At 42.3% G+C, this 21,984-nt stretch overlaps 1 protein-coding gene across 2 annotated transcripts in view; it reads right to left on the bottom strand.

Annotated features, from left to right (window-relative positions):
* Positions 1-13,288, bottom strand: part of SPIDR (scaffold protein involved in DNA repair) — a 311,226-nt gene extending 297,938 nt beyond the window's left edge. Inside the window, exons 1-4 of one of the 2 annotated variants that reach the window (XM_024192845.1) lie at positions 13,206-13,288; positions 11,928-12,006; positions 9,335-9,520; positions 5,047-5,213 (exon numbers count right to left, since the gene is read on the bottom strand). In XM_024192845.1, the coding sequence (XP_024048613.1) occupies positions 5,047-5,213; positions 9,335-9,520; positions 11,928-12,006; positions 13,206-13,214 (441 nt within the window). In that variant the 5' untranslated portion in view covers positions 13,215-13,288. Of the gene's footprint in view, positions 1-5,046; positions 5,214-9,334; positions 9,521-11,927; positions 12,007-13,205 lie in introns of those variants that run through there. The other variant, XM_024192846.2, reaches the window with a different exon arrangement.
* Positions 13,289-21,984: the final 8,696 nt, after the last annotated feature.

Here is a 21,984-nt window from a genome sequence, read left to right as displayed (position 1 = left end):
CCCAGGATTTTCCCGGACATGTTCGGCTTTTGGGGATTTCCCCCCGGACGGGGATTTGAATCCCCAAAAGCCGGACATGTCCGGGAAAATCCGGACGTATGGTAACCCTATCATAGACCTGTGTTGAGGGGAACAGAGTCCTCCTAGAAAGCATTATACAAGTATACTGGAAAGGAGGTCACCATCATTGCACACCAGTATCTCCAAGAAAAAGGTTGCTAGTGCCTCCCCGCCCTTTTGGAAGTTCTTGAGGAAGACTATTCCTGGGCCAGGCCTTCAGTATTGTCTGTCCTTCATTTTCTTAAGCAAAAAATCAAGTCAGTTATAGATAAAAGGATTTTTTTGTATCTGAGCAAAAAGCAACACGTCCTTTCCACCCCGGTCTCTCCCCAACTCCCCAAAAGGAAAGAAAACACACAACCCACCCAACTCTGGGTGGGATTTTCAAAACTGTGTGTATTGACCTAGCTCTGCTCCCATTGAAGTTAATGAGACTGAGCAGAGTTAGGCCAATGTTAAGCAACTTTGAAAATGCTATCCTCTGTTTTTTAAGTGCAGGGCCTACACATAAGTAAAAGCTGTGCACATACACCCTGGTGTAATACAACCAGCTTGTACATTTTTGTTTAAGCCCTCACCATCCTTTTTATTTTTAAAAAAATGATTTGTAATAGAACACCGGAGAGAAGTAATTTTCAGACCAAACCTATTGGTGTATCAAGGAAAGCATCAGTCACAAACTTGTTCATCTTTAAAATGGCCCATGAAATTAGAGGTCTAGCACACTGTAAAAATGGATAAATATTGCAGAAAAATATTTTGACAGAATTGCTAACCCTCCAGAACTCAGACTCAGACTTTAAGGTCAGAAGGGACCATTATGGTCATCTAGTCTGACCTCCCGCATGATGCAGGCCACAAAAGCTGACCCACCCACTTTCCCTTAACTCAGCTGTTGAAGTCTCCAGATCGTGATTTAAAGACTTCAAGTCGCAGAGAATCCTCCAGCTTGCGACCCCTGCCCTATGCTGCGGAGGAAGGCGAAAAACCTCCAGGGCCTCTGCCAATCTACCCTGGAGGAAAATTCCTTCCCGAACCCAAATATGGCCATCAGTAGAACCCCGAGCATACAGGCAAGATTCTCTAGCTGGACCCTCATTTTACCAGCGATGGCACGTTATTGCCTAATTGACTAAAATCACGTTATCCCATCAAACCATTCCCTCCATAAACTTATCTAGCCTAATCTTGAAGCCAGAGAGGTCTTTTGCCCCCACCGTTTCCCTCGGAAGGCTGTTCCAAAATTTCACCCCTCTGAACCTAATGGAGTGTAGCATATTTCTGAGTAGTAGAAAATAAATTTCACACAAAAGTCTTCTAATTATGCAGACACTCCATTAGGTTTCAAAGATTTAGTAAATACTACACAAATATTGTATCTCAAATGGTTGTCCATTTTGCAGTGTTAGGCCACTAAATTAACAGGCCTTTTAAAAAGATTAATCTTGTACAGAATGCTTTTCTGTAGCAAACACCTCTTTTGTATTCTCAGTTCTGTTGTGTTTTTCCTCAAATAGTTTGAATTATTCCTACAAGGGTGCAAGTCCCAAATATTGCATAGCATGGCAAAGTATGCCAAAGCTATAAGGAGCCAGTAATTTACACTTACCTTCCTGCATGAGCTAGCCCCCAGAGTTAAAGTATGGCCCAGACTGACCACTCCCATGGAAATTTCCACAAAAGGGAGCTCTGCCGGAAGGAAAACTGAAAAGGAATCCTCCGAGTCCTGGTCTACACACAATTTTTGTAACAGTATAAACTATTTTGCTTAGAGGTGTGATTTTTTTCTGAAATATAGTTGTACCGGTACAACCCCTAGCATGGATGCAGGGATTGTACCAGTATAAAAGGTGCTGTATATTGGTATAGCTGATTCCCCTTTCCTGTATGGAATAAACTATACTGGTATAACTGCAGCCACACTAGGGTGGAACGGGTTATACCACTTTAACTATACTGGGATAATGAAAGTGGCAAACTGTCATGTATAGACAAACCCTAAGTGTGTTTTCCTGGGATAGTAGGAGGTGGACATGGGACACTCCATTCCAGCTCTGCTATTAGGACTCCCAAATTCCTTTAAACTTCCTTGTTTATTTCCTTGTGGATTTCCATGTGGAGAAAGTTCATTTGAGTTCATTCTGTATTAATATTGCCCGGGATTCCTGATGGTGCTTTGAAGCGGGTGTAGGGGAGAGGATGTACTTACCTACACATCACCCACTGACACCTGATATAGTATGGATGGGGAAGATCTGGGGGGAGAGCCTTTCTCCCTCTGCTGGTCAGATTGGGCAAATGATTTGACAACTGAGGAGAGCTTATACACCTAAGTATCCATTAAATTAATCATCTAACTCCTCAACTATTCTTATTTACAGATTTATGTAATCTTGTCTGCCATGACTATTAGTTTTCACTTGATTTCAGGGGATCTACCACAACAGTAACAAGATTAGTTGGCAGAGCATGAAAAATTTACTTGACGGTGCAGAGTGGGAAGTTATTCCTAGATAACATGGAGGCCCAAGCCATCAAGTTGTATAGAATTTAAATTTCCATTAAAAAAAGCTTCTAGCCCTTATGATTGTGAAGATAGCCTTTCCTTTTCCTTTTGAAACAAACCAAAGCAGTACAGTGTTCCTGAATCTACAGATAGGCAGCTCTAATATTTCCACTATTGTTCATGGCTTTGTCAAACAGCAGCAAAAATGAAAACCAAGCTTGTCAGTTTCACTGCTGCTACTCAGCCCTATGCATAGCAGCAAAACGATCAGGAATCACATTTAATGTCTTACTGCTGCTTGGGCACAAATGTAGGCACTGGAGAAATTGAAAGGGGGTGAAAAATCCTAAACTGGAGGGTGGAAGAAAGGGTAGAGGGTCTACACAGCAATTAAAAACCCACGGCTGCCCTGTGCCAGCTGACTCAGGCTCATAGAGCTTGGGCTAAGTGGCTGTTTAACTATGGTGTAGATGTTTGGGCTCAGGCTGCAGCCCAAGCTCTGGGACCCTTGCAGGGGGAAATGCTCCTTCCTATTTACAGCATCTAGAAGGGAAGAAGCGTCAAGTTTATAAGACATCTTACTAGTCAGAGGAAAATAAAAAGAGAGAAATAGAGATGGCTCCACAAGCAGCTTTCCGGAAAAGAGTCCTGTACCTTTCCCTTCATAGCAGAGGGTGTCAGGAGGGCTAGGCTTTTCTCCGAGATATTGGAAATGGAGTCCCTCCACCCTTGTCTTTAACCTACTGGCCAAAAGCAGATGTTAGTCACTAGAACATGTCTGATGAATTTGCTACTTGGCAGCGATTCTACCCCACTCCTGATTAGTAGACTGGAAACAGAACTCTTATTCTCAGACAGATCCTTTTTTCATAGTCTTGGCCTGGTGAAAGTAGTTGCTACTCCATTGATTTAACTGAAGTTGTGATGCAATTAAGTTTGGCCTATTGTTTTCACACTCCAATTATCATTATTACTACAGATATGCTGCTTGTTTTTCCTTTGTCTAGAATAGCACGCCATACCTTATGTCTGCTCATATGTCAGATTTGATGTTGACAGCTGTATTCATCATACCAAAAAAACAAATAAAAAAAACCACCCCATCCACTATACACACAAACCCCTCTTGGACAATTTAACCTGCATAATGTCTAATTGCCAGTGCATTAAATGTATTCAATTACATAAGAGTATACTATTCTAAATCCAATTTTCTCTAGAATGCCCAAGTAATTTGTTACTGAAAAGTAAAACTGAATAGTTAATTTTTGGCACCCTCTACTGGAAAGTCTGGGAACATACGTGTACAGTACTATGAACTTTTAAATACAACAGCTAAATATTAGAAATTACTTCAATCCAGTCCCTAAAATATGTATGCTTATTTTTATGAGTGCAATTTTGAACATCAAGTTTTTCTGCATGCGAATAGCATTTGTGCACAGCAATTGTCATCTAATTTCCCTGCTGAAGCACAAAAATCAAATTGGCACAAACCAATCCAAGATTTGGGACACCCAAAAAATGCAGGCACCTACAATTTAGACATGCAAATTTAGAGACAATGTTTGTAAAGCTGGTGCCTAAGGATAATGGATCTTCTGTGGGAAGAAACAGGGAACCATTTTGTTAAGAACATAAGAACAGCCATATTGGATCAGACCAATGGTCCATCAAGCCCAGTATCCTGTCTTCTGACACTGGCCAATGCCTGATGATTCAGAGGGAATGGGCAGAACGAGGCAATTCTCAAGTGATCCATTCCCAGCATCTGCCAGTCAGAGGCTTAGGGACACCCAGAGCATAGAGTTAAATCCCTGACCATCTTGGCTAATAGCCATTGATGGACCTATCCTCCAAAAACTTACCGTATGTACTTGTTCATAAGCCGAATATTTTTGGTTAAAAAGTGACGCATCAAAGAGCGGGGGTCAGCTTATAAACGGGTCTACACCAAAATTTGATGATTTTAAACTCTATTGAATCATTGAATTGAATATCTAATACATTGTCGTTTTGTTTACCTGGAGCGTCTGCAGGCATGGAGCCCCTCAGCTCCCTGTGGCCGCGGTTCGCCATTCCCAGCCAATGGGAACTGCGGGAAGGTCTGATACTGAAACAGTCTGTTTTGGCAGAGCACTCTGACTTTAAGGCAAAAACCCATGCCACTTAAACTGCACAAGACATTGTATAACTTTCTTATGAATTAACAATTTTATTTTCTAAATCAGATCTCATGTGATGATTTAAGAACTACAAAACTCCCTGTCGACTACTCTGTTCACTGACCACACTGCTTACCTATTTGTAAGTTTGGGGAAGAATGAGAATTTGAAATATTCTTGTTTGTGAAGCTCTCTTTTAGGGAGAAGAGGTAAACAAAAACAAAAAACCTCATGTCCCACCCAAATCAGTTCTTCCAAACCTTAATATGCTGTACAGTTATGTTTTGGTTTTTTTAAGCAGAAACATTTTCTCACCTTAGGAAGTTCACCTTCCTTCTCTTCAACAGGCGGAGAATTACTGCTTGCACAGGAATCAGAGTCTGATATGTCCAATGCACTGTCATCTTTTCCTGATCGATAGCATTCATCACCACTATCCCCAGGATCACTGTCCTTCTCCCAGTCAATGAACTGTGGTTCACCTTAATAAAATATTTGTTAAAATGAAAGACATTTTTCTTAATGAGTCCGTGTGTTATTTATAACTATGAATTCAACAATAATGACAGTAAACATGCTGTTAAATTATCTCTAATTCAAAAACATAAGTGATGTTATTTTGTGTACATTCAACCAATATTTTTCTTACTCTTTCCATAACACACAAAACAACTTTGATAACATCTTCCATAAAAAGCTGAATTCTAATATACTTTGCAGAGCTAAATAGTACAGTTATAAAATTAAATAGCAGGTAAATGCTAACTTTTGTGGAGGCAAATCTCAACATGACAGATTGACTATTTCCATATGCAATCTGATTGGTTTACAACTCTTATAGTATCGTCCCTGAGAAGGTAGCGGGTTTTTAATTATTAGGATTTATCTAGTTACAATTTCCCAAAGCCCTACCTCATGTTTGGCTGAGTAAATCAAACAACAGCGGGTGAGAGATAAAAATTAAGTCTTCATCAGAGATTTGAAACAAAAATAGAGAGTTGATGAACCAAAGATACATGAAGGTTGTTCCAAAAGAAAAGGTACAGACAACAGCAACAAGATGATGGGTACATCCACACTTCCGCTGGCAGTGCGCTTCTAGCACAGGTAGATAGACACGCTAGCTCTCCTTGAGTTAGCACACTAAAAATAGAAGTATAGTTTGCAGTGGCACAAGCGACAGCTATGGGGATGTGCCCAGGGCATCCGGGTCAGTTTGTGCTCAGGGGGATAGCCCAAGCCACCACATATGCTATCCCCAGCTACAATGCTATTTTTAAGCCCGGTTTGAGCTACTAGGCTAACACCTGTCTGTCTACAGCTGGGAACATGCTTCCCAGCTCAGGTAGTGTAGACAGAACAGACAGGTTAATACCAGGTCCAATCACCACCTCCAACCTCACCCCCTCTTTCTTCCAATTTCCCCTGAAAACAGGCCTCTTCTCTCCACTTATGGAACCCAGCTCTGTCTCAAAGAAACCCAGTCCCTATCCTTCAGCTGTACATTGGATATTTAGGCCCTTATCCTGCAAAAAAGATTATCTTTAAAAATACATGGAATCTAATTTACTTTAATGGGACTGCATCAGACATAAGGATCTACTCATGTTGATCCCATTTCAAGATCTTTTGAAGTCAGAAGGGCTCTGTGTTGGTACAACAGTCTTCCCCCTCCCTGTGCAGTAAATTGCAGGATCAGGATCTAATAGCATGTGTACATTACAAGTGCTAGAGCAGCACAGCTGCAGTTATGCCACTATAGTATAGACACTTGCTACAGCAGTGGAAGGAGTTTTTCTGTCACTGCAGTTAATCCACCCCTCTGAGAAGCAGTAGCTAGGTCAATGGCAGTAGCTAGACCACTGTCCACTTAGTGGTCTACACCGGGGATTAGTTGGGCTTAACTACGATGCTCAGGGTGTGAATATTTCATACCCGTGAGCAGGGCCGGCTTTAGGCCAATTCAACCAATTCCCCTGAATCGGGCCCCGCGCCTAAGAGGGCCCCGTGCCCAAGCCCCGGTACGGCGTACCGGCAAGAGCCGGTGCGCCATACCGGGGTGGCCCAGCTTCCCCAGGGGGCAATTCCCAGGCCCTTTAAATTGCCACCAGAGCCCCACTGCTGGAGCCCTGGGGTAGGGCTGCAGGGCTCTGGGGGCTATTTAAAAAGTCCGGGGCTCCCGCTGCCTCTACCGCCCTGGCCCTTTAAATAGCCGCCGGAGTCCCGCCACTTCCCCAGGGCTCCCGCGGCTATTTAAAGGGCCGGGGCGGTAGAAGCAGGGGAGCCCCGGGCCCTTTAAATAGCCCCCGAGAGCCTGGGGATAGCGGGGAGCTCGGGGGCTATTTAAAGGCTGGGGCTCCAGCTGCCTCTGCTGCATCCCCTGCCCGCACCAGCCCCGCACCCCCTGCCCTGCCCGCAGCCAGCCCCTGTCTCCAGCCAGCCCTGCACCCCCTGCCCGCAGCCAACCCCTGCTGCACCCCCTGCCCTGCCTCCAGCCCCGGACCCCCTGCCTGCACCAGCCCTGCACCCCCTGCCCTGCCCGCACCAGCCCCGCCCCCCTGCTCTGCCTGCAGCCAGCCCTGCACCCCCTGCCCACAGCCAGCCCCTGTCGCACCCTCTGCCCTGTCTCCAGCCAACCCCTGCCGCACCCCCCTGCGTCCCTGCCCGAAGCCAGTCAGCCCCACACGCCCTGCCCTGCCCGCACCAGCCCTGCACCCCCTGCTCTGCCTGCAGCCAACCCCTGCCGCACCCCCCTGCCTGAAATCCCGCACTCCTCTGTCCCCAGTCCTGCCAACCCCTGCCGCACCCCCACCTGCGGCCCTGCCTGAAGCCAGGCAGCCAGCCCGCCCCACACATCCCTGTCTCCAGCCAGCCCCGCACCCCTTGCCCTGCCTGCAGCCAGACCCTACCTCCAGTCAGCCACTGCCCTGCCTCCAGCCAGCCCCATGTTCACTGGTGCCCTGCAGTTCTCAGGGCAGTAACCCTGCACACCTGCTTCAATGAGGGGGGCAGGGAGCAGTTGGGACCCACACATGTGCACACCACACCCCCAGGGAGTGGCGGGGACCCACACATGTGAAACGGAGCTCATTAATAACCGATCAACAGCATATATGACACAATGTACATAATATATAATTTTATTATTTATATAGTTATGGAAAGTAAATAATACAAGGAAGAAATTAAAGTTTTTTTTTTTTGTTAGTCATCCCTGCCGGGGCCCCGCCAAAAATGTTTGAATTGGGCCCCGCACTTCCTAAAGCCGGCCCTGCCCGTGAGGGACATAGCTTAAATCGACCTATGTTTTAGGTGTAGACCAGGCCTGAGACTGTAGACTCCGGAGGGGAAGGATCTGGTCTTGCTTGCAAAGTATGTAAACATACTTTTAGCTCCATTCTGTCTACACTTGCTTGAATTGAGAGAGGGAGGGAATTGGGAGGGAGGGAATCTCCTGACCTGACTTGAAAGTGGGTCAAGGGGAGTGCTCCATCAGCAGCAGCTTCAGTTTAGTATCTTGATTCTTCCGAGCTCCAGATTTTAAGAGCCACACAAAAAGTTATAAATTTGGGAGATATGGAACTCTCCCAAGCAATGGATACACTTAGAGTGGCTGCCACTGATTGGGATAGGTTTCAGTAGCAGCCGTGTTAGTCTGCATCCGCAAAAAGAACAGGAGTACTTGTGGCACCTTAGAGACTAACAAATTTATTAGAGCATAAGCTTTCGTGGGCTACAGACCACTTCTTCGGATGATTGGGACAGTCTCCCGACAGGAGAGGCAGCATTTGAAAGCTGGCAAGCCCAGCCAGGCCAAATAAACTCCCCAGGAAAAATGGGGGGGGGAGGGGAGAAACTGGGGAAAGAGGAAAAACTGAAACTTCTTACAACTAATTCTATACTAACAACAACTAACTCTAAACCAATAAACAAAAACTACAAAACACACTGAGGCACACACCAGGCGGACACGTTAGCGTTCCATCTCAGACTGAGGTGATAGAGAAGGAACTGAGGGCAGTTCACCTGTGCAACCCTACATACCCTTGGAGCGCAGCACAAGGTTGTACAGAGCATATGTGCAGGCCGATCAAACATTGCTAAAGGAAAATCTCTAATCCAGGGCTCAAGAGGTGCTTGCACATCTGAAGCAAAGCACCCATGGGGGAGAAATCAAGCCCTAGCAAAAGTAAAAAAAACCCTAGTAAAAGCAAGCAGTAGCACCACTGGTTGCATGGGGACTGAAGGCCTGGGGTTCACAACTCCACAAACAGCCTGGACAAAGGAGTTAGTGTACCATCCTATAAAGAGTAGGTCATCCTATTTCAACATATTATAAATAGTTGTCCAATACAAATAAAAACTATTATTCCTCGCCATTCCACCCATCATACTTTAGTGTATAGTCCACTTTTGCTAATGCTGTTTATAGCCCATTATGGCTCCCACAGAAGTTAGAGGGAGTTTTTCCACCAACTTCAATTAGAGCAGGATCAGAGCTGTAACATTTTGCAATAATTTCAAATGATTTTCCCATAAAATATTTAAAATTCAGCAAACAGGATTTCTTTCCAAAAAGCATTTGCAAAACATTTGAACTCACCTTCACTACTCCTGTCCTCTGACAATAAGTTATGCTTGCTGTAAGATTTCTGTGCTTTGGAACCATGACTCTTTTGGTTATACAACCTTGAAATCAATATTTTATTCTCATCATCGGACAAGTCGCTGCCACTAGAGCTCCATACTATGTCTGCAAACTCCTCTGGGTTCACACCAGTAGAAACTCCTATCAGAGAGCATGAGACAGTGTTAGTATATAACACTATCAAATCAATATGAGTTTCTAATCTAGTGAATTTAAAATTAAACGTGCATTCTTTTTGAGCTGAAATAAATCATAAGTCCTGTCCCCCCAATATCAGGTGCAACTATTTGAGTATCGACATTTAATACTAAAATATTACAGCATTTACCACTTACACTTTTAAAATATAAAGCATTATCTATCTTCATTACAACTCTTTGAGGCCAGTATTAACATCTCCATTTACAGAAAGACAATGTGGGGCAGAGGGGTCACTTGACTTGGCCAAGGCCACAGTGCAAGTCAGTAGCAGAGCCAGGACTAGCAATCTTGACACAGTCCCCAGCTCATTCCTAGATCACACTGTCACCCCCAGACTCCACCTTTGCAGAGACACTTTAAGTATTTAAAATCTCAAAGTAAAATCAGTTCCTGGATTTTTTTTTTTTTTTTTTAAGTATGTCTGGTAATTTACACACAAAAACTAACAATGTGGCACCATTATCATAACAACAAAAGTTAAGATGCAGAATTGTAGAGCCTTTCTCTGTCATAGCAAAATTAGAAAAGGCAATTAAGCTGTTCAATTGTAATTAACAACTGTTCATTCACAGATACCTGGTGAAACCAACATGTTTTTAGAGATAAAGTAAAGACAACTGATAGGTATTCCAAAATACCTTTTACCCATTATTATTAACGCATATAAAGGAGGAGGATTACAGCTTAGTAGCACAATGAATTTCAGTTTACAGAGCGGGCAGGCACAAGCAAATGAGATCTCTTATTTCCTTCCACTTTGAAGTTTGACTTCTCATTCTGAAAAATCCAGTTGTTGGGTATCGGTACTGGAGGAAAAAAACAAAATTATCTTCCCCCACCCCCAACACAGATTCCTTTCAAAAATCTGGAAAAGCATAATTTTGAACTCCAAGGCAGCATGTAGAAGAGATGCCCATTATCTTACTTATTTTTAATTCATGGAACCCAAGAGAGACAACAGAGCCTCTAGGGAAAATGGAGAGACAAGGACTGGAGGCAGGGGGTAGAACTGACACACCTGAAAAGAGCCTGCAAAACCTGTGGTGGGTTTCAAACTCCTGTGAGGAAAAGTGGAAAGTCTTCAGCAGTAGCTTCCCTACCTTGCACCTTTAAGGAAGAGGGGACTTTGATTGGCAATGGAGGCTAGGAGGTTAGGGAAGCTAGGAAGACCAATATGAGTGATTTTGACTGAAGTGTTTAAAACAGCATTTAAGAGCAGACTCTGACATACTAACACGTGGCAGGGCCTTTCAGATCTCACAAGTGAGCCTACCAAGAAACACCGTCCAGGGGTGCTCCAGGAAGGGATGTTAGCGATTCCACTGGTGACACTTTACCCTCAAAGTAAGTAAGTTCCCAGAAAGGTGATCAGCAGCACAATGCTGCTGGAGCGTTACCTTCTGAGCACTGAAACCATAACCACGATCCCAGCGCACTTTGTACATGAATGGAGTGCGATCATTGGCCAACTGATCAAACTCCATCTCATGGAATTAAAATGTAAGTTCTCCTTGAAGTTTCACCTAGATATAGCATTATTCTTCACTTTTTAATTCTAAGAGTTCATAGTAACACTAATATGTTTTACCAGAGGTAGCTGCATTTCATCAATGGCTGATTACATTCCTAAGTCTACAAAGCATTTGGGGCTTTTTTGGAATAAAGGTGTATTCCCATATTTACACACACATGCAAATTAGAACTTATTTTACATTGTATCTAAGCTGGTTTTGAACTGTAAAGTCAAATCACCCCTTCAAAATTTACTGTTATGGCTGCATCTACTTTTGCAATTCCTATCACGATAGTAGTTGCTCCATGCGGCTATCCTGGGTGTCCTCACACAACGGGAAAAGGCTCTGAAAGCAGCAGTGCTGCTGCCGTCAATCCAGCTGATAGGCTCCATTTGCTTTTCCCCCAGCTCCACCTTTCGTCTCCTTATTTATCTGTCTCCAGGTGAAGTACACAAATGCCTCACCTTCCATCTATACACTTTAAGGAGTGTTGTTTTTTTTAATTGGGGGGGGGAGGACTTTAAAATACTGTCCCTGGCAGGATAGGACTGTACAACAAATGCAGCATTAGTAGAGCTCCTTCTGCACATGCAAAAGCAGTGGCCGCCTCCCTTCAGAATCGCTATCTGGAGATCAGGGGAGAGGGAGACCAGGAATGCAGGTGCAAGTCAGATAGGATCAGTTCTATTTCTTCTAGAGATCACCCTCTGTATGCACAGACTATGTCAGCAGCTGGAAGCAGCTGATGTCACAGGTAAGAACTGAGAAAATGTATGTGGACAATGCAAACTGATAGTCGCTTTTACAATGTTAATGTGAAATAGTGATAGTACCTAGTGTTCCTCCAGCAGAGGTAGGCAGTGGCCCAAGATGCTTATCAGCTCTAGACTTCTTTTCAGAAGATTCTGACATCTACATGACAAAAAAATATATATATATTTGTTATATACACACATACCAAATCATTAAAGGAACAAGGGTAATAGTCACTGTAACAATGCTGTACCTATAGCTTAGAACTATTCTGTTATTTATTCACATTAACATGGCACTTCACTTTCAAGTCAGTGAGCTTTATTTTCTATTAAAATCATTATATATTAAGCAGTCTTACTGATTCTGAGTAATTCCCTCATACTCTTCCCAAGGAACAACAACTTCAGAACTGCATAATCTCTGCTCTGGGTCAGGAAAAGATCCACTCTCCCTGCCCAAAGCACTGACAGTACATTTTACCGGGGGAGGGGGGTAGAGATAGGCAACAATTTCACCCTAATTCCAAAGTGGGAGAGCAGGCTGAAGGATGGAAAATATAATCCTTAACATATTCAAAGGGGCAGGGAAAGAAGCATGCAGCTGTACTGACTCTGCTCTTATAAAATCTCACAAACCAAGCACGAATGGGCCTGGCCAGTACTTGGATAGGAGATTCCAGGGAAAAAAACAAGTGCACGAAGATGCGGAGTTGGCGATTCAGTAGATAGCATTCCTTCAATCTCAGCCAGAATTGAACAAACATCCCAGTGAGGTATTAGAGGTAAAGGTACTGCAAATGCCATTCTGAATGAGACATAAAACTGAAATATCAACTGAAATCCACCATGAACTGTTGTCGAGTGTGGCTCTGAACTTTTAAACAGCTGCTGTATTGCATCCCGGGAATGGATGAAATTATTTTTTGATACTATAAATATAGTTTGGAGATGCTTGAGCTCTTTCCAGATGATAGGTACTGACCAGGATAAGTGTAAGATACCATCATGTGCAGAGAGAATTACACTTTGAATGAAAACGAATTCCTGTGCAGTCTTGTTTCCCAGTTCTGCTTAACTTGTCAACTCAACTTTTGTGTGGTGTTCCAAGAGAAGGAGGACAACTGACAATATAAGCAAATATGGGGAGAAGAGATGGAACACATGAACATTTCAACTGATGGAAATTTTGGGAGAGGACTACAAGCCACATTAAAGCCTCAAGGGTTTGTTGTATGTTTGCTATAAACAGTAGGTTTGTTATTTTTGAATTGTGCATAAAAAGCTAAATTAGGGGGAAAGCCTTATGATCATCAGCTTCCATCTCTAGCTTACACCACAGGTAAACCAGGATTTTACCTCAAGCATGGGAGTGTTCTGAAATCCATCACCACATTTAAGCCATGCACTGGAAATGGAAGTAGCAGCCACTGCTGTCCCAACATTTGCTTTTCTCAACCCTGGAGGTGTCTCATCTGGAAAAGACGTACATTCAGCATCCCAAGTTCGTTTCCTCTACAAAGAAAATTGTAAACCCATTAAACTATTGATCGTTCATATTTATTTTTATTTTAAGTACAATAAAGACTAGTTAATCTGGATCACCACTTTGGTTTGAATACTTACCAAAGAATTGTAATTTCTGCTTTTCAATAAATTGGAGGGGGGTCAGAAAAGAACCAGGAGAATGATTAAAGGAGTAGAAAATATGCTTTAAGTGTGATAGACTCAAGGAGCCCAATCTGCTTAGCTTAACAAAGAAAAGGTTAAGGGGTAACTCGATCAGTCTGTAAGTAACTACATAGGGAACAAATATTTGATAATGGGCTTCTCAGTCTATCAGACAAAGGTATATCAAGATCCAATGGATGGAATTTGAAGCTAGACAAATTCAGACTGAAATAAGACAGTAAGGGTAATTAAACATTGGAACAATTTACCAAAAGGTCATGGTGGATTCTCCATCACTGGCCATTTTTTTTTTTTTTTTTTTTAATTAAAGAGCTATGCTCTAGTTCAAAAGGAACTATATTGGGGAAGTTCTATGGCCTGCATTATACAGGTCAGGCTAGATTTTCACAATGGTCCTTTCTGGCCTTGGAATTTATTAATCTTTAAGATGGGAAACTGAAGTCCCTGAACACTTGCAATCAGATAGCATTTTCTGCTTATTTTAAACAGGAATGACTGAGGGCAATGCATTTAATGACTAAGTAATTCCCTCCACTACAGGAACTGAGTGAAATTCTGTATTATGCAGGACAGACTAGATCATCATAGTGATGCCTTCCACCTTTAAAAATAATGGTTAATCTACATAAACATTTCTGAGACTGTCGTACGCATACCACTGGTGGCACATGGACCACAATGGACCACAATCAATTGATGTTATGAAGGTCATATGCCCATTATTGTTCAATGTTAGACATGGTACAGCAGGTATTAGAGTTTGAGAACTGCTGATATAAGTAGCATATATTGGCACATCCAATGTCTTTAGAATTTCACAGCAATTTACAAGTTATACTTATTTTTAAGTTACTCATATTCCTATGAATCATTAAGAATTACTCAGATTCTCTCTGAATTGGTACATGTGATGCCAGTCAGGAGCCTACTGTAGAGTTAAACGCAGACATAAAACATTCTTTATTTCAAAACTACAGGAAAAATGTTATAAATCCTACAGCAGGGGTTCCCAAACTTGGTTCATGGCTTGTTCAGTGTAAGCCCCTGGCAGGCCACGAGACACTTTGTTTACCAGAGCGTCCGCAGGTACGGCTGCTTGCAGCTCCCGGCGGCCGCAGTTCGCCGTTCCCGGCAAATGGGAGCTGTGGGAAGCAGTGGCCCGGCCCACGCCACTTCCTGCTGCTCCCATTGGCCGGGAACGGCGAACTGCAGCTACTGAGGTTTACCCTGAACCAAGTTTGGGAACCCCTGTCCTATAGTATATACCAAGGTGGCCAAACTGTGGCTCTTTTACCATTAAAGTGCGGCTCATGGAGACCCCCCGCCCTGCCCCTCCATTCTCCATCTATCAGAGTGGGGGATGGGGGGGTGGAAGCTCAGGAATTCTGCCTTGCAGCGGGGTGGTGCAGTAGGGGCTTCTGCCCAGCAGGGCGCACCTGCCAGGGCTCGGGGCTTCAACAGGAGCGGGGCCGAAGCCCCAACCCCCAGCTCCTGACAGATATGCCCTAGCTCTCGAACTTCTGAAGATTGTCGTATGTGGCTCGGAGGGCCAGTAAGTTTGGCCACCCCTGGTATATAGTATACCAAAAAGGTCATTAGAAGTATATATGCAGCCTTTGACATGTATTTATCTAGCTAGTTCTCATGGCGCCCATAATCATGTATTTAAATGCTTTCCAAAATTCTGAAGTGAACACAATATATCTATCTCTCTTCCCTACAGCCAACAGGGCTTGGATTTATTTATTTATTTATTTTTGTAATTGCTGTATTGTGGAAAGATTACATGTAACAAGTGGGCTTTGCCATTTTTCCTGATGGCAGCAAATCTCATGATCATCCTGACACTTTCTAGGAGTGAGTTCCAGATTTGCTGAGACAGCAACCCATAAGGTTCTCTCCTGAAGTTACTATTTACACAGAAAGGAAGCGGTCACAGAAGATCATTATCATTTAAGTGAAAATGTACCCACAGGTAATTCTATGGAAGGTTTTGAAGATGTGAAGCAAAACTTTCCATTGTGTCCTGGTTCTAAACAGGGAGCCATCACAGAGTGCAGAGCACTAAACTTACACGCTGACCAAACACACATACCACTCTGTTCTAAGCCAGAAACTCACATCAAGATGACTTGAATCTTTCATCTCAGAGCTCAGTCAATCATGATATGCTCCTGCTCCTCCCTCTCCAGGTCCTCACATGTGAAATCCCACAGCGATCAATCCTCCTGCTCAATATCTTTATGGAGCCAGCAGAAATGGCACAGGGTCTAAGCCTTCAACCCACACTTAGGACTACCCACATTAGTAAGGATAACATCAGGCCCATAAAATGCTGCACTGTGGACAGCCAGTTACTATCACTCCTTTAATCAGATAGAGTAGCTGCTTTTGAGTAACAAAAGCCACTTTCATTTGCTCCCTAGAACACCTAGCTCAAGATGAGAGAGACCAGTAACTGAAAACACATAGCAATGCTGAGCACCACAAGTAGCCTGATCTGAGGATTTCACTTTTAATGTGACTAGAAAGCAACATGGCACTTCAGGCACAACACATAATGGACTCCTCTACACACAGAAGTTGTACCAGTTTATCTTAAATCATTTTAGTAAAACTGGTGCAGCTTTGTTTGTGGACTGTCTTATGTTGATTTAAAAACTAGTTATATTGGTTTAGTTTGTGCCATTACCTAGAATAGACATCATCATTCATAAGCCCCGACAAATGCAAATTTTATGCAGCATCACAATATTGGTGTTGGCCAGTAAATAGCAGGAAATCATCTCTTTGTAACAATACTTTTAAAAAGACAGTCAAAGTAATTTTTATACTTTTTGATTACCAAATAGAAATTCTCATCTTCAGCAACAGAAATTTTAGATTAACTGCATTTTGATTTCCCATGTGCTGGAAGACTGTCTGTATTAGTGAATCTTACAAATGCATCTCCAGCCGTGTGAACCTTGGTGTAAAGGAGGCAGGTACCAGCAGTTTCCAGCATTTTACCATAATGGTGAAAAACAGAATCAGCCCCAGCACCCCGTCTACACTAAGGCTTCCACAAGTGGAAAGGTTTGTAAGATTTCCTAATGTAGACGTGGTTTAAGAGGGATGCACAGTTCTGCTGCTTTTCTCAGTCTTATGCTCCTTAGAATAAGTCTATCTAATTGTTACTTTCAATGTTAAAAACAATCTTTTACAGCTAACAAGAAAGAGGATTAGTTATTTTCACAACCCTTTAAACAAGTATATGAATATATTGGTATAAAAGTATTATTGGGAAAAAGAAAGTTTGATTTTTGTAGTCCTGATGGCTTCTGGTAATTAGAGATAAAAAGGTAATCATGGGAAATCAAAATGCAGTTAATTTAAAGTTTCTGTTGCTGAAGAGGAAAATTTCTATTTTTTAATTAAATTCTGTCTCCATGCTATCCTCCCAGCACGAACATTACAATTTACTCAAGAGTTTACAATCCACTGTTTTTCTGATGCCAGATTAAAAACAAAAGCCAAGAAGGGTTTTGTAAAACAGCATTCTTAATCCATTTTTATAACTGAATTTAATGTGCTTTTTATAAAACTAGAGAAAGAGGTACACTGCTTGCTATGAAATGTCTTGGTCACATTATCCTTGAATTTCTAATTAAGTATCCTGGCACACAGAACCCCTATGCTTTCATCTGATATGTAGCGGGGGGGAGGGGGGGTAAGAAAATAAAAATACAATGGAGTAGGGAAGCTGTAAGAGCAGAAGAAGAGGTGGTTGGTACTTCATGGTTGAGTAGGGACTAGCATGCAAGAATGAGACTATGCAGTATAACTGCTACTTTATAAAGCATACTCTGCTCTCCCCAGAGAGGCAGCTAGGGTATATGCAGAGGCCATGTCTACAATAGGAAGAAAAGATGTGTTTTAAAACATATACGCTAAAATAGAGAAGGCAAGTTGTAGTTTTAACATGCCAGTTGAGAGAAATCTTAGGATGCGTCTACACTCCGATAAAAGATCGGAGACACAGACATAGCTGACCTGGGTCAGCTGACTCGACCTGGGGCTGCAGGGCTATAAAACTGCAGTGCAGACATTTGGGTCCGGGACCAGGCTCTGAGACCTCTTGCAGGGTCTCAGAGTCCAGGCCCAAATCTCTACACTGCAATTTTATAGCCCTGCAGCCTGAGCCCCACAAGTCCAAGTCAGTTGACCCAGGCCAACCAGGGGTCCTTTATTGCGGTGTAGTCATACCGCCCTCTATAGTAGGGCTGACCCTTAACAGCTATCATAGATTAAGATTCATATTGCCCTGTCTACACTAGGGTCTTAACACATATCTTGCTACAAGTTAGTACAACAACTTTTAATTGTTTTAGCTTTGCAGCCCCTGGAACGATCACTAAAGTAAAGAGATCTAGTTCCTAGGCCCTCAGAACTCTGCCCAAGGTATATATATAAGAAAGGCTACAGGACTGGGAAATTTTAATGATTTTGTTTCTTTCCTCCCCACTCCAGTCTGATTCAGATTTTAAGACAGGTGAAAACAAATTAAAATAGTAGTTTTCACCCCATTCTAAATATTTGTAACAAAGTTAATCCTGAGGACACATTGTTCCCAAAAGAAATACAGCAGCAACAGTGAATTCTCTTATTCTTTAGTCACAAAATTGCAATAAAATTAGTTATTTTTCTCTCTGACATGAAAATTGGACACATCAATAACGTCTTGCGTAATTTGTGAATGTTATGCATAAAGAAACAGAACATCTGGCATGAAAAGTCGCTGAATCAGGCTCAAGAGAGCTAAATTAAAAAGACGCAATGTGTTCCTCATAAAATCAAATTTTATTACAGCTCAAAAAATTATGTTAAAAAAACCAGTACAATGAACAGAACTTCTGAAGACAAAAGGTGGCTTCTGAATACATACATTAAAAAAAAAAAAAGAGAGAAAGTGCTTATGTTTGATGGCTTTCTTTGATGGAAAATATTTGCTGCCTTCCATTCAGAAAGGCATTCGATTCTGTCTCTGGGATTGTTCCTTCTATTGAAGTCAAAGATCGTATTGCCATTTATTTAAGTGGAATCATATTCGGTCCCCCTGTGTAACCGATTTAGAAACTAATCCTGCAGCCATCACTCCTATGATCATTTCCAGTGAGGTAAATGGTCAGCCAGTCTATAAGAGCAAGAACTGAAAATTCAACAAGTACATAATGATTAAACTACAGCCAAGTCAGAATGTAATCAGGATCAAGCATGAGGCAGAATGGTTGAATAACCCTTAATATAGAACTCCAATGCTGCTAGTGTCAAAAACAAGAACCCAATTCTGCAAACTTTTACTCGTGCCAAGTAAATTGTTAGCAAACAATCCTACTGAAGTTAGTAGAACTACTTGCATAAGGATTACTCAGGCCTTGTCTACACTACCAAGTTTTGTCGCCAAAAACTGCCTTTTGGTGACAAAACAGCAAGAGGTACACACTACAATGGGACTTTTGTAGCAAAAAACGCCCAGTTTTGGCGACAAAAAACTCCCACCCCTATGAGAGACTTGTCTTTTCCCCTCCCTTTATTATCGATAAAGAGCCAGTGTAGACACTGCTGATTGTTTTGTCCACAGAACTGGCTTATGCCAGTATCTCACAATGCCTGCCCTGATTGCTCTGCTCAGTGTTTTGATCTCTGCTACCCTGCAGGCATGCGCCCCTCCCCTTTCAAAGCTCCTGGAAGTATCTGTATGCTGTTCTGTTTGAACAAACAAAGGGCAAATAATTGGAATGCTCCTGTTCTGCGCTGCACTAGGAACACAGCAGCAGGCAGACTGCTGCTGCAGGGGGAGGGGGACAGACTGCTGTGCTGCTTTGCCATTCCTCAGCATGGAGAGCTCACAGAGCTACTCATGATGCTGCTCTCGGCAGCTGAGGGGGCTGTAGGAAAACTCGGAGAGAAGCCCAAGATGCGCAGTGATCAGCTCTTCCTTCCCACAACACTGCACTGTGGGATACATACTCATGGTGCAATGCTCACCTTGTCAATGATGGTGTCCCCAATGTGGACATGATCTGTGGGACAGCGGGAGCAAGTGTGAACACCCTTTGGCGATTTTTGTTTTGTTGACTTTTGGGTGTCGACATAAGTTTTGTTGACAAAACTTGGTAGTGTAGACAAGCCCTCACAGAGTGTCTAATTGTCCCACCTATATTCACTCTGAGTAGTACTTAACTCTGAGCTGTCCCACTGAAAAAGTAAGGTAATGACATTTTCAGTTCTAGTTCCCATAGCCTGACCTTGACTGTGAATAGAAGCAATCAGTCACAGAAGAAAGGATGACAAGATCACCAAAATGAGTGGTCACAGTTTCAAAAGAGTTTAGTACACTGGGTGCTAAGCTCTGTTGAAAACCTTATCCCCAGTTATGAGTGTTGAGCACTTGAAAGTCTGCCTCTGAGTGATTTCAAAAATGCAGCCATCAGGGCCTGATCTTGCAACTCATTATTCTGTTATCAACAGTGACATCAAGAGTTCTCAAAGGGATTACTCATGAAGGAAGGGCAGCAGTCAGGTCCTGAGAGCCACATTTTTGAAAGAGTGCAGAAGCAGACTTTCAAGTGCTCAGCACACATAGCTTGGGACTGGATATTACGCTTTATTGAACACCTATGTGCTGAACTCTTTTGAAACTGTGGCTCGTTGTTTTGGTGTCTGATTGGTAGTTAAGCGCTTTTGAAAATTCTAGCTGCAGTTTTGCATGCTGAGTTTTTCCTGACACAAGTTATGGCCTACAAAAGGCGTTACAGGACTGCAGCCATGCAAGGCTAGCCTCTCACTTCTCTAGAAAGGATAACATACAGCTTCCTGGAGATATTCGAGCTAAGTCACTGCACAACCAAGAGGGAATATTGTCAAATTTCAATTTAGCCAATATTTTTTTTTAAAGTTAGAAGTAATGAAAAGTACTACACCTGCTCCTGCCCCCACTTGAGTCCCTGTTCTACCAGTCTGTGGTTTTACAATCACATTTTTCTTAAAAATACTTCTCTTGCCATGTTGCTACATCAGGGGTAGGCAACCTATGGCACGCGTGCCGAAGGCGGCACACGAGCTGATTTTCAGTGGCACTCACACTGCCCGGGTCCTGGCCACCGGTCTGGGGGGCTCTGCATTTTAATTTAATTTTAAATGAAGCTTCTTAAACATTTTAAAAACCTTATTTACTTTACATACAACAATAGTTTAGTTATATATTATAAACTTATAGAAGGAGACCTTCTAAAAACGTTAAAATGTATGATTGGCACGCAAAACCTTAAATTAGAGTGAATAAATGAAGACTCGGCACACCATTTCTGAAAGGTTGCCGACCCCTGTGCTACATGAAAGAGGGGGGAAAAAATCCAAACTTTTCAAGACTTTTAGGTTCTCAACTTACTATGGTGTGAACAATTCCTATCCGCATTTGTACAGTGCCCACCCAACATAAGGCCCCAAACCTGATCAAGATCTATGGGCACAGGGCTGGCAAGTTCTCAGGAAAAACTAGTTTAGCACAGAGCACTGTAGATACTGTCTTAAACCTGGTTTAAACCAGGAAATTGGGGGAAATAATTGCATCAGTGTCCCAAATGTTCAGCAAGCATGGAATAATTTTTTTCAAACTTTGAATACATCCATTCAAGACTGAAGAACGGAGTCAGTTTACCCACCAAATGAAAGTTGGCCTTCTGCTACAGAATGCTGCCTGGCCAAATGGACCTGGACAGGTAGTCTGCAACTCTGCATGCTTCTGATTGCTTAATGCTTCAAGCCTACAACACTGCATTATTGTCATTTTCATATATTCAAAAATGTTTCATTTGTTTATAGAATATTGAAAACTGAAATATGAGTCATGACATGTATAACTTACATGAGAAAATACTCAACCAAAACGTATACAGACATTCTGATGTTCAGTATTATAATTACATACATTAGTTTTATGCCTATTGGGTTTTACTTTTTCTTTGTACAACCCTAAATTAATCTAGAAGTCTTATGTAGCTAATTTGAATGTTTAATTAAAACTAAGCGTAATGTGGTGCGCATTAATGAAACAATTTTTAAAATAGAAAATGCCGTAAACTCGTACTAATTAGTTCTCTCATGATTTTACCTAGAAAACTCACCTCTGGTAAATACCATGCCATCCCTGGCATGGCAATACTATATATGTTTAATAACAAACAAACAAAAACAGTGACACATAATATACTGCACCTGCTGTCATAATGCACTAAGTAAACTAACCAGAGGCAAAAAGCAAAAAGATACATTTTCCTCCCCTCCCAGTTATCTTAGGTGTTGTTTGTAACACTAGTAAGTTTAAATATATTTCAGAGAAGTGTGATTTAAAGTTGTTTGTGTCACTTTAAAGTTTGTACCAGAATGAAGCTCATAGGGGGAGTGA

This window comes from Terrapene carolina, unplaced genomic scaffold (genome assembly GCF_002925995.2).
Source record: "Terrapene carolina triunguis isolate 2854851 unplaced genomic scaffold, T_m_triunguis-2.0 Scaffold58, whole genome shotgun sequence".
NCBI classification, from domain to species: domain Eukaryota; kingdom Metazoa; phylum Chordata; order Testudines; family Emydidae; genus Terrapene; species Terrapene triunguis.
The sequence above is the reverse complement of the archived record's forward strand: the minus strand, read 5'-3'. Positions and strand labels throughout refer to the sequence as shown.